Source organism: Metopolophium dirhodum, chromosome 5, assembly GCF_019925205.1.
Source record: "Metopolophium dirhodum isolate CAU chromosome 5, ASM1992520v1, whole genome shotgun sequence".
In the NCBI taxonomy this organism is placed as follows: domain Eukaryota; kingdom Metazoa; phylum Arthropoda; class Insecta; order Hemiptera; family Aphididae; genus Metopolophium; species Metopolophium dirhodum.
The window spans coordinates 30584387-30602254 of NC_083564.1; the positions used below are offsets into that span (position 1 = coordinate 30584387).

Genomic DNA, 17868 nt, shown 5'->3' on the forward strand with positions numbered 1-17868 from the left:
TGTTTTTCGTATTATATGTTATTCCTTTAAATGTTATTTTCTTTATTACTAGTTTAGCATTTTATGTAATGTATAAATAAATGTAATGTTATACTTAACTGAACCCACATTTTGCACACGTAATCGTTTGAGAGTCGAGGAGTGTTTGTAGCTCCATGTTTCAACCCTTACAGGTTTTTATAGGGTGGCTAACGCATGAATTATGTTCGGGCACACGAAAATCTAATATTTTTTTGTTAATACAATACAGCGCTGAATGCGTTGCTATGGGTTTTGATTTAAATAAAAGATACCTAATAGTATTTAATTTATTGTTTGTTATTAAAATAATATGTACATCAAAAGCCAATGCTCTCTCGTATGTTATATAGACTCCAAATTCGACTGATTTTGACGAACATTTCAGAGATTGTCTTGAAACATAATATCGGAAACGTTTAGAGAGTAGTTTGAACAACGTTCGAAAACATACCAAGTGGTATATCCCATGATTTCCGCGATTGCGCATCTAGGTCGAATTAGTTTACAAATCGAAGTACACTGATTCTGATTAGTCCGTGAACTGAGTTATTCATTGAAACAGTGCGATAAACCAACATAGGTTCATGTTTGTTAGTTTTTTCCCGGGCTGAGTCGGGTATACACATGGTCTTATTATACGTTTCAATTTAATATAATTTTTCACTGACGGTAATAGTAATACTATAAAAATCATTCAGTACATCATTTGCTTTAGATGTAGGTTTAACTGCAACCTATATAAACGGAGTGTCGAAACAAAATATCATCGGATGTAAATATAATATTATTGTTTATTATGTAAGTTGTAATTGTATTATAATATTATTATAATCTTTATTGTATAACCGAACGTCGTTATCTATCCCACTGTATTTGCAATGTTTGTACATTACAAACACATTGATTGTGTAAATTAAAAACCATCGTCAAATAACAAAATATACTGATTTTATAAAATTCTTATTTTGAAGTCCCATATCTACTGTTATATTATATTACACTATTATTTATATTTCTGTGCAGGTTATCGATTACGGTGTCGTGTATATTATACTGAATGCGCAATACACGCGTAACTTCCTCTTATATTGTTAAATATTTCTAACGAAATTATTGATATTTTTCGGACGACACGTAGGTATAATACAGCAATATACTTAGCGCTATGTAAAGTAAACAGTACCGTTACAATGTTTGAATAATACTGTGTTTATATTGTTATTAATATTAACTGACTCCGCGAATTGCGAATTAGTGTGTATTTCCAACAGACACCCACTCGTAACGTTTTACAAATTTATATTTTCAATAGGGCTTTCTATAAAATATTATATAATATAATATATTAATATTACTCTATATAATATCATTACCAATTACCATAGATATATTGTACCACGGCTACATAGCCGTCGCCTTCTTATCATTGAAGGCGGTCGCCATTTATAAAGCAGGTAGTGTTTATAAAACAATATGTATAAAATATGTGTGTGAATAATTAATGTAAAATAAATGTGAACATTGGCAGCTTTATAAATGACAGTCAACTTCAACATCGGTCGGAACTGTAGTATAAAGACGGCCAGCTAGATGTTGTATAGGTGTATCTACGATTATTACAATTATTTAAGATTTATCAATGCAATCTCAAAATATACGTCATGTTACTTATGCCCGTATATGCATAGTCAGTATTTTGTGTGTCACATTGACCACGCATATTGACAATAGTTTGTAAGTTCTTAGAAACTAAGTCGTAACCGAAATGTACTTTAAGTAAGGGCTAATAGCACGGTAGCGCAGTAGCCCGTTCCCCACCATGTGAAAATTGTAGGTTGTAAGTGTATTAAGTCGGTCGTCTGGTGTAGTTTAGAGAATGGTGGGAGGAGGGGTTTGGTGAGACAATGAAGTAGCCTCTTATGGTGTTAATTTATTTGAACCAACGAACTTACAAATTCAACAACTTAAAAATTGAGCTCTTTAGCTTCCCATACAGCATTTGGGAAATGATAATATTTTGTGAATATTTTAAAGTACTTGAATATTGAATATTAGACTAATAATATTTTATAAATATTTTCTTCTCACGATAACAAAATATTGTGCTATATGATTGCATAAAAATTTTGAATTAATATTTTTATAAACTTTCCGTAAAAATGTTTTTTTGAAAATATTTTCAAAAATATGGACTTCTTGGCCAAAGAATATAACTAAAATATTTCTTAAATATTTCCGTAACTTTTTAAAATATTTTTATAACTATATTATTTTCCTGAAAATATTTTTACCACAGTTAGGACATTTTTTTATGCTGTGTGGGTTACAACTTAACCAGTGTGGTTTGGACATAGTTTGTGAGGAGGGGCAACTACACACACATAATAGAATAAACGTTGTTTATGTTTGTATTTTACACGAATTGAACTAAAAAACAAATTCAGGAATTTAATGTTCACATTAATATTGTTTCATGACAATATATTATGAAAAAACAACTAAACACTAGAAATAACTTGAACTTCTACGGCACGATTTCTAATATTTCCAATAAATTACCGATTTCGCTTAAATTTTAATACATCAATCAATGGTCAAGCGGTATTTACTCTTTACCCTATTGTTATACGCTCGTTTATCAAAATACCGTTATTTAGGTATAGATAGGTACAACAACGTTACGTGAATTTTTAATAACGATTTTCATCATGTCATAACAAAACTACGCGTAGGTATAATATGTAATAATACATAACATGTACCTATTAACCGTAGGCCATATTATTGTTATAACAGTTATAATAGTTATTACTGTATTATGTCTATTACTATATGGCGCGTAATAAATATAGTTTGCCGACAAATCGAATCTCAAAACATTATTTTTATCTGAGTCATGATGACTATAGGGTTACACGTTTGGCAAGCATGCCCTCTCGCATTCCAAAAAGTTCATATTATTATCATTTGGCGCCCGAGTGATTGACCCTGGCCCGAAACTTTTCTGGTCCTGAGAGGATGTATAGCGATAGGGATTCAATATAGGTACCATATATAGGTACCTATACTCACGCTATTCGACTATCACGTTTATACTGCATGCTTACACACACACACATAATATTATAAATAAATATGTGCATACAACATGTACTATACGTCATTATAGTAAATTCGATTGAAAAAAATTCAGTCCGACCACCTGCTGCAGTGGTCCACGGAAGAAACGGTCCACGCTCTGCCGTCTGCACACAAGCACATAACAGACAATTCTTATATAATTTGGAAAAACGAGTAAAGTGATGATAATATTATTATAATGAGTATATAGGTAGGTATCTACAATATTCTACTTACGGCTAACAATTTATACAATAACATAAACTAAAATGTACAGTACACTATTCAGAAAAGTTAATAAAATACTTTAAATTAGATTAAGTCGGTTTCGTATAATATTATGTTACATATTATTATATATTATTACGACGTGTTACTTGTCGTTAATTTAAAGAACTAAACGGTCGATTAAATAATTTTATGACATAATCACTTATACTTGTCCTACAATATTTTATAACGTTATTGTGTACATGATTAAGTGGGTGGGCATGATTATATAGATTGTCGGTGTAGGGCCAATTATTAATTTCATAACAAATAATAGGTACCTGCGCAATTGAGGCGCGGACGATAAAAGGTGATTTTAATTATCTGTGATAACAATTATTATAATATTATAAAACACGAACGTGTTATCTCGTAAGCCAAACATGTAACATTATTATGTACAGAGAAACACATCGATTTAAGATTAAACAGCGGCTATTGGGTGTGGACAGGTGTGGTGGTGAAGGCAGTAGTGGTGTTAACACATTCGATATCGGGAACAAATTGTAAGGAAAACTTATTACATATCTACCTATACCATTATATTTTAACCGGTTGACGTTGAGGGTTGTGTTTTTTTTTCTGTTGTTGTTTTTACACAACACATGACGATTTTCTATACATTTTCACTCGTATCTAAGCACTGTCGTTTTTTCTCTTGTACCAATACAAAACATAAGCCCGTGTAAAGCTTATCGCGTGCGTTCCATTATTTATGGCTAATCATTTTGTTTAAGGTCAGACGACGACCTGCCGTATTATAGCGGACTGCAGTGGCGATGTTTATTTACATTTATAGAAATAAAAATAATAGGCGAAACGATAAAACGCGAATACATTATATAATACACCTACCTAGTACCATTGAGTATATATAGTCTATACGCAATGCTAGTACTTATTGACTAATTATTTTAAAATTTAAAATTTCTATTCATTCGGATAGGATGACCCTCATCCGATATTTTTTCAACGAATATTATAAATTAATTGTGACTATAATCTAATATATTCATATTATGTTTTATGTGTGTAATTTTATTATGATAACCATTAACTAACAATATTGAATCTTTCTTTCATAAAAAAAAAACATTTCATTTATTTCTATAAACAATTCTACCTTTATAATATCGTTGAATTATGAATATGTTGGTCAAAATAAAATACAATATACAGTCGTCAGTAATGGTAACAAAGTCGAAGAGCTAAATTAAGAATAGATTACCTTACACCAATTTGTATTACATATTTTTTAAATTCCATATTATATTAATTGAGTACTTAATTTGTTTATTTACATAATTTGACAAATGTATAACAAATTAGGTACACTATTTTAAAACCAAAGCGAAGTTCATCAATTATCATTAAGCCATAAAATGTACCTATTATGTTCAGTTAAATCGCATTCGTTTATCAACTACTCAGCTGTAGCTAATTGTATTTTAATAAAAAAAAAAAAAAATGTTGTGCTCGTTATAAATTATAATTAATAATTTGGTATGTACATTTAAATAAACCATATTTTATGATAACAAACACCACAATTGTTGTTAATTATATTTTAGTGTTGAATTTAAAATACCTGTTTGGCTGTTTCTTTCTAGTTTCGATGCTTATTTATTATAATGGGTATAATAACTATTAACTATTAAGTATATTATAATTTCACCGACTAAGAGAAAACTGTAAAGGTACTAGTATATTTATAAACAATAATTACTATTCTTATTATAATTATGCAGGTAGTTGGTATCAATAACTAGAACGAAACTACGAAACTAAATTTTGTTCCAACATAATAATTGTTCGAAAAGTTGAATAAACCTTAATTTTGTGTTATGCCCGTTTTTTTTTATAATATATGATTTTATGTTTACCAATAAATGTGTTAATTGAGACTATAATATTAAAATGACAAAATAAATACAAAGGTATGTCAGCAACAATACGAGTTTTGGTCCTGCTGACATATCCCACCTCCATATAGTCATTATCGTGGTTCGTCTCATTTCACTGACCACGAGTTATATTACCGCCAAAATATAATATTACATTGTTATGTACAGCAGAAATTGCTTAATGCGACATTTAAGGGACCTCGTAGTTTGGTTGTATTAACAGATAGGTTGTACGGAACAGTACAAAAAAAAAAAGAATTTTAATTGTTTAAAAATATGAGATATAGTGTAAGTATATTTTATTATAATTAAATTACGACTATAATATAATAAAATAATATATTTTATTCATTTATATTATTTAAAAAAAGTATAAGAAATATTAATTAAGTTAAACATAATAAATGCATACACTCATTTTATATTTTGTTATAAAAATTAGTAATTTAAATTAGTTTATTTATTTTATGTATAACATAATATTAATTTTTAATTTAATTTAAAATCTGATAGGAGGGAGATTTTTGTTATTAATTTTCAATCAGACAAAATGTTTTTACTTATGGTGGCGTCAACAGATAACAGCTCTTATTCATTAAGACGTATATTAACAAATTTCGTTGTTTTATCCAATTATGTCATACTAAACATTAATTTTTACAGACTAACAACTTAACATGAGAAATTCAGCTGGGACATTGTGCATATTAATCGATACGACGTAATAACCCATTACGTACTGCTTAAACGATTTATTTTGTATATTATATGCATTAATATATTATTATGATATTATATTCTATCAATAAGCAGAGCCGAATCAGGCGCGTATCCAAATTCTGCTGACATTCCTATATATTTTGTCAAGAATATTATGGTATGGAAATACATCGTAACCAAATCACATGCGCAAATTTTACAGGAGAAACTGAGTGACGATAATATCAATATGCAACCGGAAGGATGTAGGGTTCTATTTCTACTGAGTCAGTAAACAAGAAAAAATCAACGGTCAAACAGCAGCGGTGCATCAATCATACGGTAAAGTCTTACATTTTCGACTGACCTACTGTAATGATATGCTCACACACTATTATAATAAACTAACATTTTACAGAATAATAAACAACGGCCAGACTGTCGTTTGTAGAAATCTTTCACATCAAATAAAACCATTAACAACGACAAGTAAGATATCGGCACGCACTTATAACGGTATTACGTAGGATGTGTGTGACTTCATCTTATGCTGACGCCAAAGAATAATCTAGTTCCCAGGCTCACTATAACTTTTTGATATAGCCGCCTACCACTCTCTGGTCAGCATCCTCGCGTCGTCCCTTAAACTAGTGCATGAGCACCAACCACCAGAGTAACAACCTCTCAAGTCTCAAAAAACCGATTTCAACGAGTGTCAACTGGACTCCTTATGCGAGCAATAATCAGTGCGTTCTTTAATTCAATTTGTGTATTTGGAGTATTACTTTGTTTCATTTAAAACCTCAAACTCCTACAATATTATCTACAAACAACTGCGAATCAGGTAAGGCATATAATATAATATTTTATGTTGATTGCAGTTAATACATTCTATGTGCTTTTTTTCCATAAAATTATATTGTACGGTGTATTTGATCTAATTCTCGAATACACGATCTCGAGAGCCCTCTGAACACCTGGAGGAAGGTAATAGCGTAATTTTACTACTCTAACTTTTACTATTTTAATATAACTATCGACAGGAGTCGTATTTATATTTATCTTATTTCTACGTTATTACACTCCATAATATTTTAGCGAGAGTACACTAATTATCGCAGTCGAAATAATAATATAAAATAATGTAGGATGGTGGACCACCCTTCACCGGAGGGGAGAGGGTGGATTCAGGGAGATAGATAAAGGTTTTGTTCTATTATATATTATGTACTTATAATTTATTTATATAATAAATAGTTCACTGCACGTCTAAAAATTCATAAATTTAAAATAAAAAGTGTTAATATTGTTATTAAATCTTATCTATAGTCGCTGTTATGTATTAAAATTATAGTTGTATTTTTTTCTGAAAAAATTTAGCCCCCCTGCCCACTTCAGATTTCTAAATCTGCGATACATAGGTACGCGAAATTTGTCGCATTTTGTCGTATGGGTACCTATCGTATCCTTTGACGAACATAAACAGAATCTATACGTGGACAGGAAATAATTAGGTCGCGACAACCCTCGAACGACGACGACGACAACGACAAACTGTTTTTGGCAACCAGACAAGCGCCGCCGCTGATATATTATAGGTATGCACAAACGGCCATGGTCTCGTGGTGATATATACACTCTCTTTCAAGATCATTCAGCATGAATATAAATATTATGAATATAAATAATATTGTATAATATATTGTGTTATATACAATTACTGGCGGAAGTGCGTCTTCAGTGGTTATATTTAAACTTCGAATTACTAGGTAAAACTAGGAGGATGAGCTGGACAGTCCTGAAATGCTAAAAGATCAAGAAAACCATTTATTTCACCTTTCATCATCACTATTTTATCGATATCAAGAACATCTGTAACGCTAGGTAATGATTATAATATTAATAATTAATATAAACAACAACAGTTCTATAAAGAGGTGATAACAGACGATGGGTTGATTACTGCAGTGCACCACAGTATATTCTCTAAATTGTATAATAAAATAAGCAAATCATTGGCAAATATTATGTCCTTGTGGAGAGCTTTGAAGAGATAGATAGATATATCTATATATATATATATATATATCAATAATAACAAAAATTGAATATTAAAATATGTAGTTTTGAGATAATACGCTAACGTTTACAAGAAATTATAGTGTCAATTCCGACTTTGGCGTCGTGTGTAATCGTCCAAACTCTAAAGTGCATCAATGGGTTTTTATATGAAAGATAAATATTTTGTCTAGAAATAAGCTCAATTACTTGACCAACTAAACGTGATGCACGATATTATTTGAACAATTTTCATCCGGTTTATAATAATAATAATTATGCTTAAAAAAATCAAATTCAACGTTTTGCAAATTTCAAATCTAATAAGTACATAATAGTTTAAAATACTTAAATACTAAAATTTTTACTAGTCATACATGAGTAGGTAATTATACAATAATTATACATCCAGGTATTATACATAATTGTCTAATATTATTAAATATTATGAAAAAACTAAGTTATCTGTTGGATCATTTGCAATTAACAACGAAAAGGCATCGTCGATTATATTTTTGGGTAAAAAACCAAGAACGTATAAAACATTTTTTTAATCGAATGCCCATTTCTAATTTTGAATTATTTTCTTTAAATAAGCTATTGGTGTTCTAAGCCAACTTTTCGTGTTTATTGTGTCGTAGGTAAAAAACGACAACAACTATATTTTTTGGTGCTCAATCGTGTCGGGTTTTTCACAGGTAAAAAATATAAAAAAGTTCGTAATTGCCTACAGTGCTGCCACTAACATCATCACGTTTCAAAAATAAATTTGTCGTAATACCGGTTTTTGACGTTTACATTCATAGTTGGGTTACTCGTACAACATCATAATAATAATATTATTGTAATAGTAGTTTACGCGTTGGCCTAGGGCGAGGTTTTTCGAACTACTGTATTATACAGCGTTGTATTGTACACATCGTGATTTTGTATTACGATGAATGTAATCACTTTGGTTTTTTCCATTATCGCCAAATCAAACGGTATTTTTTTTTTTTTGTAAAATACGACGCGAATAATGCTCGTATTATAGTATATTATGTTAATACAACACAGTCATTAAAAGTACAATAGTTGCTGTCGCAGGTCATAATTTCATTGATAATGACGTAAAAAAAGGATACGTAAAAAAAAATATGTAAAACAAACACTAGACGCGTCTGATAATATAGTAATACATAATATATACCTATATATAATATATTATAGTCGAATGTAGTGTTTTTGTTGAAATCCCACCTATATTATAATAATATTATGCTACGCATTGGAGATTCAGTTTTTTTCCCGTATGAATACCGTCGCGTCACCAGATAATCAGTTTCGCGTATTGTGATTCATAGATTTATTTTATATTTATTTGTCATAGTCGTGTGTGATTTGTCACACTGCACTATATTATAATGCTAAACAAAATAGCGATTATAGCGATACAATATTTCAGCTTTTTAATGTCCTGAAAATAAATTTTTTGCTTGTTGGCTATTTTGATTAAAATATGAAAAAAAAAATACTGTTGATATTTACCCTATTAGCTAATGATGGTTACATTGCAATATTGTTTTTACATTTATCGAAAATGTATATTAAATAAAAAAAGGCTTTCAACAATATTTACCGGCTTAAAATATAATATGACATTTATGAATTATTTTTTGACCAAAATTAGTGGAATACAATTACTCGTTGTGAATAGTATATTCATAAACTATTTTGAGAAATCGTCTATGAAAATATTATCAACATCCCGAAGAACGCAGGACAGGTTTGTAAATTCGCAGTGTCGTCGAATTCCTGCCATCCGCTTTTACGAACATCGTCGCTTTACTAATCAATTAACCTGATAGGTATAACTACCTAAATAATTACTAGTCTTAAAGTAGCAGATTCGCGCGCTGCTCAAGGTGATTTCGGTCCGTCCTTGCAGGCTTTACGTGGTATAAATAGTAACGTATAATGCCAAGAAAACGAATAAAATTCCGTTTTTTATTCACGGCCATTTTTTTGAATAATATTGTACCTCGATGAATATTATAGGTAAAAGTAAACGATATGTTGTTGGTATACACACCCATAGGTAATAATAATAATAATATCTTATCATGGCTACTTAGCCTACTGTTTTATGTTCGATTGCTATAATTGTATATCAAAAGAAGACGATGGTCAAGCTTCGTTTGAGTTGGGTTTCTCAATGCAGATTTATACCGAAAAAAAAATCATGCGGATAGTTGATTCAATAATTCTTTTATTTAGCCAACACTCAACTTGCGGCTGGATAACTATAATATTATAATACTAATTATCGACGTCGCGCTTGTGTATATGAAAAGTCGACGATCGTAATGTGTAGTTATTACGGACGTTAGTATAATTATTTTTTTTTAAATGTCAATCTGCAGTATAACATATTTTTATGACCGTTTAATTATGATTAATATTCATTGAAATCGTTACTATTTTTAAGTTTTGGTTAATGTTTTTTTGTCCTCAAAATCTTACTCAATAGAAATAATGGCTGTGTGTAATAGAATCAACCAAATTTGATTTTTTTTAAATTAATATCGAGGGAATTATTCTACAACCATCATTGAACTCAGCTTTTTAATATTTTTATCTCAATGTTTTTATGTTTTTTTAAAGAATACAACGAAGAAAAAGACAGTTTTAAGCTTTTTTTACAATTAATTATTAAGATCACTACTATACAAAATAAAGAATTGGAATTCAATGCAGTCTGTAGAAAGTTTTCTTCTTTCAGAAATAAAAAATAGTTATCAAAATCCATCCATTCTACGAGGTCTGGCTGTCTGAGAGTTTTCTTATGTAAAGTCATTTTAATTAATATAATTTGCCATAATTTCCTAAATAGGTATCAGAAAGTAGATAAGTGGAAAAATATTATAATTATAGAAACAAAAAAAAGATAAAATATATAAATATATTATAACATTCATGTTTTATAGAATCGCGGAAAATTTAGAAAATCGTTAATATGTGTAGGTAATAGGTATACATTTTTCCAGACATAATATTATGTTTTTAATTGTCTCGTGACAATATTGTATACCATAGAAATTACCTACTTCTTGCGATTATTTTGGAAAGCTTTTTGTGAAAATATTGTAATAGGAAATACAAATTTTATTGTTCTGTTGGTCAATTTGTTATATAAATAGCCATAGAAAATCTATATTATCTATATCTATAATATTATCTTTGACGATTCTAAATCTGTTTTATTCTGACGCAACTCACCTACTGCAGGCTATAGGTAGATACATTTCAGACTATGATTAGTACCATGTACTTGTACTTGACATGTGGATGTGGGTTAGGGTAGGTTATACGTGTTTACAAGTCGTCATCGTATTAATATATGGCCTCAGAGTATAATGTGTCTCGGACGTTAAACCTCCTACACGATTTATTGTGCAAAAATTATTTTGCAGCGTTGATATTGTATATACATTCACGGACGTAAAATAATTATTATAATGTATAATTTAGATTTGGATAAAACCCCCACAGCTGAGGACGACGCGAATACTGACGATTGCGGGAATAATTTAGCCATTTTATAATATGTGTGCAAAAATACGTCATTCAATTAGAAAAATTTAAATTAAAAAAAAAATAGTGAATGAGTTTCACTTCATATACTGTAAATTTGACGCGAAAATAACATGGGTTTGATCTCTTGTATATATATTATAGAAACTCGAAATCTAACATTCGCCAACGATTCGATGACGTATCAATAATACCTGTTTTTTTACAGCTAAATAATTTCCAAATGTATTTTTTGTGTGTATATGTGCGGTTGTTTGTGACACGTGTAAGTACGAGTTCACGATACATTTTTTACAATCTACTTTGAACAGATAAATGTTATTTTTCGATAAATTTGAACCGCATTTTTGTTTTAAATAAATGTATACTTTAAGACCATGTTTTTACTGAAACTGGACATACTTGAAGCAGTTAATCTGTCAAGAATGTATCGCTAAAACGCCTAAAACATATTTCAGTAGATCTTTATATGTAATTAAACACATTATTTTTATCTGATGTGATAAGTACCTACAACATAATATTGTGTAACAAAATATGTCCACAAATATTCATTACGCAAATTAATTATAGAAAATTTTCTCGGGGAAAAACATTTTTAATATTACGCGTAGTGTTTATGAATAAATTTCTTTTAGAGAACTTCATAGATCGGTGTATACTCAGTGCTACGAGAGAACCCAACTCGGCCGCGCTTGCGCATTAAGATATAAATAAGGCATATTATACAAATTTCTGTTATTCAAATAAAAGTTTTTTCTATCTTAAATTATTTAGTGGATAATTTTTCTGAAAATGTTCTCGTATTATAATTAAATTTTAAACGAGTAGTTTTTGAGTTATTTAACTTTGTGTACCTACCAAGGATAACACTATAGGTTCATAATTTAAAAGATATTATTATATGAACATTTTACATATTATTAATTTCAATCTATCAATATTTATAATAAAATGTAAAAATGGTTAAATATAATAAATTCTAAATAGTAGACCCAATAACAGAATTAACCTAATCTAAACACATTTTCGCAAGACACTTTGTAAGGACTATTATCCTAATAACTGAAAAACAACTCGTAAAAATGTTTAATTAAGTACACCAACATTTTCAAAAAAAAATGATCTGCTAAATAATTTACAGTAAAAACTAAAAAGAAGGTTTATAAAACAGTCTTATCGAAAAATAATATAGGTATTAAGTGTTTCACGTCGAACCATTATCTTAATATTATACAATGCCAATATAAAACATATTATTGTTAATAATTTCGTTATACGTACAGCATGTTATTATGATTTTAAAGCTAAGTTATTCATTTTTACTAAACGATTGAAGATAAAAATATACTGCGAACAACACACCTGTATGCCAGAATCAATGGTTCATTAAACTACAATAATACGGTGTATAATATTAATTATTTATCTTGTTTTTTATGCGTTTCTGACCACCAACAATAATTACAGTACACTATAATAAGCGACTTATGTTTGCATTATGTATCTGTACCTAATCTGTTCATAATCCCACATCTTGACTCGTAAGAGATAAATAATACGAATATGGCAAATTTTTTTTCACTTATATTCCTAAGTCGACGACTATTATAATAATAATATTATGTGGCGTATGAAATAACAACTCGATCGAAATAAAGTCGTACGCAAGTCCGAAAGTTTAATACCTATTGCGAGCAGCTCAAAATGATTTCTATACTTTAGAACTCAAAAGTTTTTTCGTTTGCTAAATTACGATATTTTGTAACACGTCTGCAGGAGTTCGCCATATCACGTGTAGTACCTAGTTCAATTTAAAAATTATTTTTGCTTGTGTAAAATGTATTGGTATTTGGTTGTATACTTGAATGTTATCATGATAATCCTAACTCAAAACGACTGCAAGGTAATATTCTTTATTTTTTTTGGAAATACGCACATGAAAACAATGTTTAAAATATTTTACAAAAAAAATTCGATCGGTCAATTAAGATACAAACGGAATACGAACGTAAACGTTCTAGAACAAGCATAGTTTATACATAAAAAAATTGGATTAGTTATTTGTTATTTTCATTATGGACTACAATATGACATATAAAATAAAATATAATAAACATGATTTTTAAAAAAATTGTTTTTAATTATTGTTGGTACGTTGCAAAAAATTGAAGACTGAATATTATAGTAAAAAAAAATATTGTAAATAAATTAAAATAATGTATTATAATATTTAAATAAATATATTAATATTCAAATTCATTGAATTATACCTACTCCAATTTATATGTATTAATATTGCAAGCAATGCTCTAAAGTGTTTAAAATATTTTTTTATTTACCTAGCATTAACGTTGCCAATACTTGTAATTTATTGAAAATCCGTACTTGACTTTTATCGTATTGCATGTATATAGTCAAAAATAAATAAAGTTGATCGTTAATACTTGATGTTTGAGATAACAATGCATATATATAGAGCGCGTGGCATATTTACACGCAATTCTCTCGCAAATAATATTATGCCAACAGTTTAATAATATTCGTTCAATATATTATATATATTTTTTAAAACGCTGTTATAATGTACTTCTTATTATGTAATATTATAATGTATCCATTATAGTGGTTTAGTTGAGAATATAATATCAAAGTCAGAAACTAATCTGTTTTTTTTTTAGCTAAAACTCAACGTACGCGACACACGACCATATTCCCAGATTAACCTCTCAACGAAGTTTTATATTCCAAGGGATTTTCCCTATCGACAAAGTAACATGTTTATGTCTTATACTCGGGTGGACGAGTGTTGCATTTTTAGTATTGACATAATAGTTTATTATTAATTACCGGTATTTGACGAGACGTTTTAGAATGAGATTACGATAATGTCAGAGTTGAAAAGCTTTGAAAGCTAAAGTGGCCCCTTTAATCCGATGACGAAAAACATAAAGCTCATTTTTAAAATTCGTGTTTTAGCGGCGTGGTGCGGTGCTGTTAGAAGTCGATAGAACGTAATATTATTACAATATGTGATAATTGATTAAAACATTGTCTAATTTTGATTCAACTACTCAAGCACGTCAGAATAAAGCCGGCTGGCTATTATCCACCAGTTCCTTGCGCGATAAACGATTAATATGATGTCGACGAGAATCAAAATATATTTCCAAGAGTTTTCCGGTGACTTTTTTTTAGCGCGTTGAACACAATTATACGTATTTATACAGTTAAACATCCCCTAACGTACACTCCGAATTGTGGCATTTTTTGTCGGGGGTGACAAACTACAGATTTTCTACAAATCAAACCTTCTAAAGCAAACGAAATTTCTGTAACCGAGTGTGTCCGGTATTTAGAGGTTTCACTGTACATTATTCCGATGTCACGGCGATTATCGATAGGCGGCAATCGATTGAAATACGTATCATAATATATGAATATATAATACTACAATATATACATACCGAGTTCCACCAAGAGCCGTCCATGATGTCGTCGTTGATCCGGCGCGTAGATGACAATCGGTCGGATGTACCGATCAGATGACGGACTGAAGACGACTATGATATTATCGTCTCTCGGTCAACGGCGAGACGACGTCCGCGGCGGGCTGATTCGCGAGACCGGTCGACGTCTGTAAATTATCGAATAGGGGGCACTCGATGGACGGCGGCCCAAGTCCGAAACGGATTTGTAATAATAATATATTGTTTACAATTAATATTATTTGCGGCGTTGAATCGACGACGATGATCGGACGCGACGTCGGCGTGGTGCAATACGATAATATTATTATATATGCACCGTGTTCGTTGCAGTTTACGATTCGCCGGACGTGAGACCTGTGATTTAAATTATTATTATTATCGTTATTATTATTTTATCACGATTTAGGGATTTTTGTTTTCTCTGAGATAACGTCCGTGATCGTCGTCGTCGTCGTTAACCGCGGTCGAACGCGCGCGCGTCCGTGTACGAGTAATTATGAACCGCGTGCACGCGTGCTCTTCGTTTTTATTATCCCGCCCAGCCATCCGTCTGTAGCGCTCCAGGTGAGCAAAGGATTCGCCGAGATTGTTGCATTATGACGTCCGAAATGCTAGTCCATTCTACTATGCTCATGTCCATGTATACATTATTATTATTATTATTATTTATTATTTTAATGCTGGCGCTGCAGAGACCAAGTGATTTTTTTAAATTATTTTTGTTTTGTTTATATACGAACAAGAAAAGAACCCTTCAATAAAACGTATCGAATTCGCGTACAACGCGCGCGTTGTCATTAATATAATACTATAATTTTATCGTACAAATGTTTTTTTTTAAAGACGATGTTTTTTTTTGCATGAACCACGACATTCTAATACGTTATGTACTTATGTCAAATTATTGCGAATGCGGTCGCGCCGCCTCGTGTACAAATCATCGCACGTGGATTTGACTTTAACTGTAAATTCATTAGATCTCTTCATAATTTAAAATTATACAAAAAAAAAAAACAAAACAATAACATATGATTGTGTATTACCACATTATTAAATATTATGCTAACACATCAACTTTCTAAACATTTTGTTTTAATTCATCGATCGCAAAACTAATAGATACAAACAAACATTACGAGTTTATACATTATAATTAAATTGTCAGCGATTGTATAATAATTAAGGTGGATGAGCATTATGATTTATATTTAAATAATTTAAATAATTATTATTGAATCAATATTTCTAGAAAAAAACTGATTATATTATAAATGCCTGACAAATTAAAGAAAGTTAAAAATTAATAAATAAATAATAATCATCAATCAGACACTCATCCTATACACACAATGTTTAATAAATATATTTGAATTTATGTACGAGTATGTTGAGTAGGTAAAAATTATACTACTATATGGTCCATTATGTCATAACTTATAACCAATATTCACAAGTGTTTTTAGTTTTTAGTTTAACTGTCCAATGAAGTGTTTACAAAAAGTCCATAAAATAACGTACGTTATCTCAATTGTTATCTCACTGCACTTTAAAATCCAATAATGGTAAATGTTATACAATATAGGTATTCATTTAATGCAATTAGGTACAGACGAAATGCATAGTTGTTGTATTTAATTATGATTTATTATTATGTTATAATTCAAAAATGAATAACCGTAGATACTTTACATTTTGACCAAATGTTTATTATTTCCTGTACTTGATAACATTTAAAAAATATTATTTTTACTAATTTTAAACTGTTAACATTAATGAAAATATTCATTTTGGTTAGTTTTTTTCTATAAATGTCGATAATTTTATTTGTTGGGTTAAAAAAATTACAATTTAATACAAGGATCCTCACACATTGTTACAATAGTCTATAGCAGTTTAAAAATATGAATATAATATAATTAAGATTTTTTTTATAATTATTTAAAATTCAAATGTTGAAAACGTTTATCAAATTGAAAATTTGAAAGTTATTTTTAGTTAAGAATGTATAAGATGTTCAATTTTTATAGCGAAGCATTGAACATTTAAAACAAGGTTCCACACTTTCAAGCAATATATAATATTATATAATATATACATATTATTATATTTTATACACACCATGACATTTTCAAATGCAATTATTTTCAAAAATTAATTTAACCTACCGCAGTATAGCAATAATGACTAAAAGTACCTAAAACAAAATACTTTAAACACTATTGTATCAGAAATATACTTAGTAATATTATAGGTCTTCGCTTAGAAACGTTTTTCGCTTAAAATTTTTTTCGCAGATTTTTTGCTCATCGATTTCCTTTCCTAACTGTGGCCGACGTCGTTTAACAAATATATCAATAACTAGCTGATCCCCTGCACTCCGTTGCCCGTTAAATGTACCAACTCTATATGACTCAAACTTTGTTCAATTCGTTATTTAATATTCGGTGTATGGTGTTCAAAATCTATCTTAACTTTTCTGTTGCCTGGAATAAAAATTCTGATTCACAGCAGTATATTATCAGGTAGGCAATCTACCTGTGGTAGATCGCGGACCCCGTGCTGTTTGTACGTAACTGTATGATTTAACTCTAAAGTATCAAAGTTATACCAAGTTTGTCATTTAGAAAAATCCACCGGAAAAGTAGGAAATCTGGTTGTAAAAATACAACAGTGGTGCAACAGTGTATTATATATTAGTTGCTATTGGTAATCGGACATGTTTTTTGATTTGT

At 29.7% G+C, this 17868-nt stretch overlaps 1 protein-coding gene across 1 annotated transcript in view; it reads right to left on the minus strand.

Annotated features, from left to right (window-relative positions):
• The window catches only part of LOC132944953 (cationic amino acid transporter 3), a 35706-nt gene extending 20059 nt beyond the window's left edge, over positions 1-15647 (minus strand). The window contains exon 1 of the mRNA XM_061014524.1: positions 15113-15647. Within this exon, the coding sequence (XP_060870507.1) occupies positions 15113-15136 (24 nt within the window). The 5' untranslated portion in view covers positions 15137-15647. The remainder of the gene's footprint in view (positions 1-15112) is intronic.
• Positions 15648-17868: the final 2221 nt, after the last annotated feature.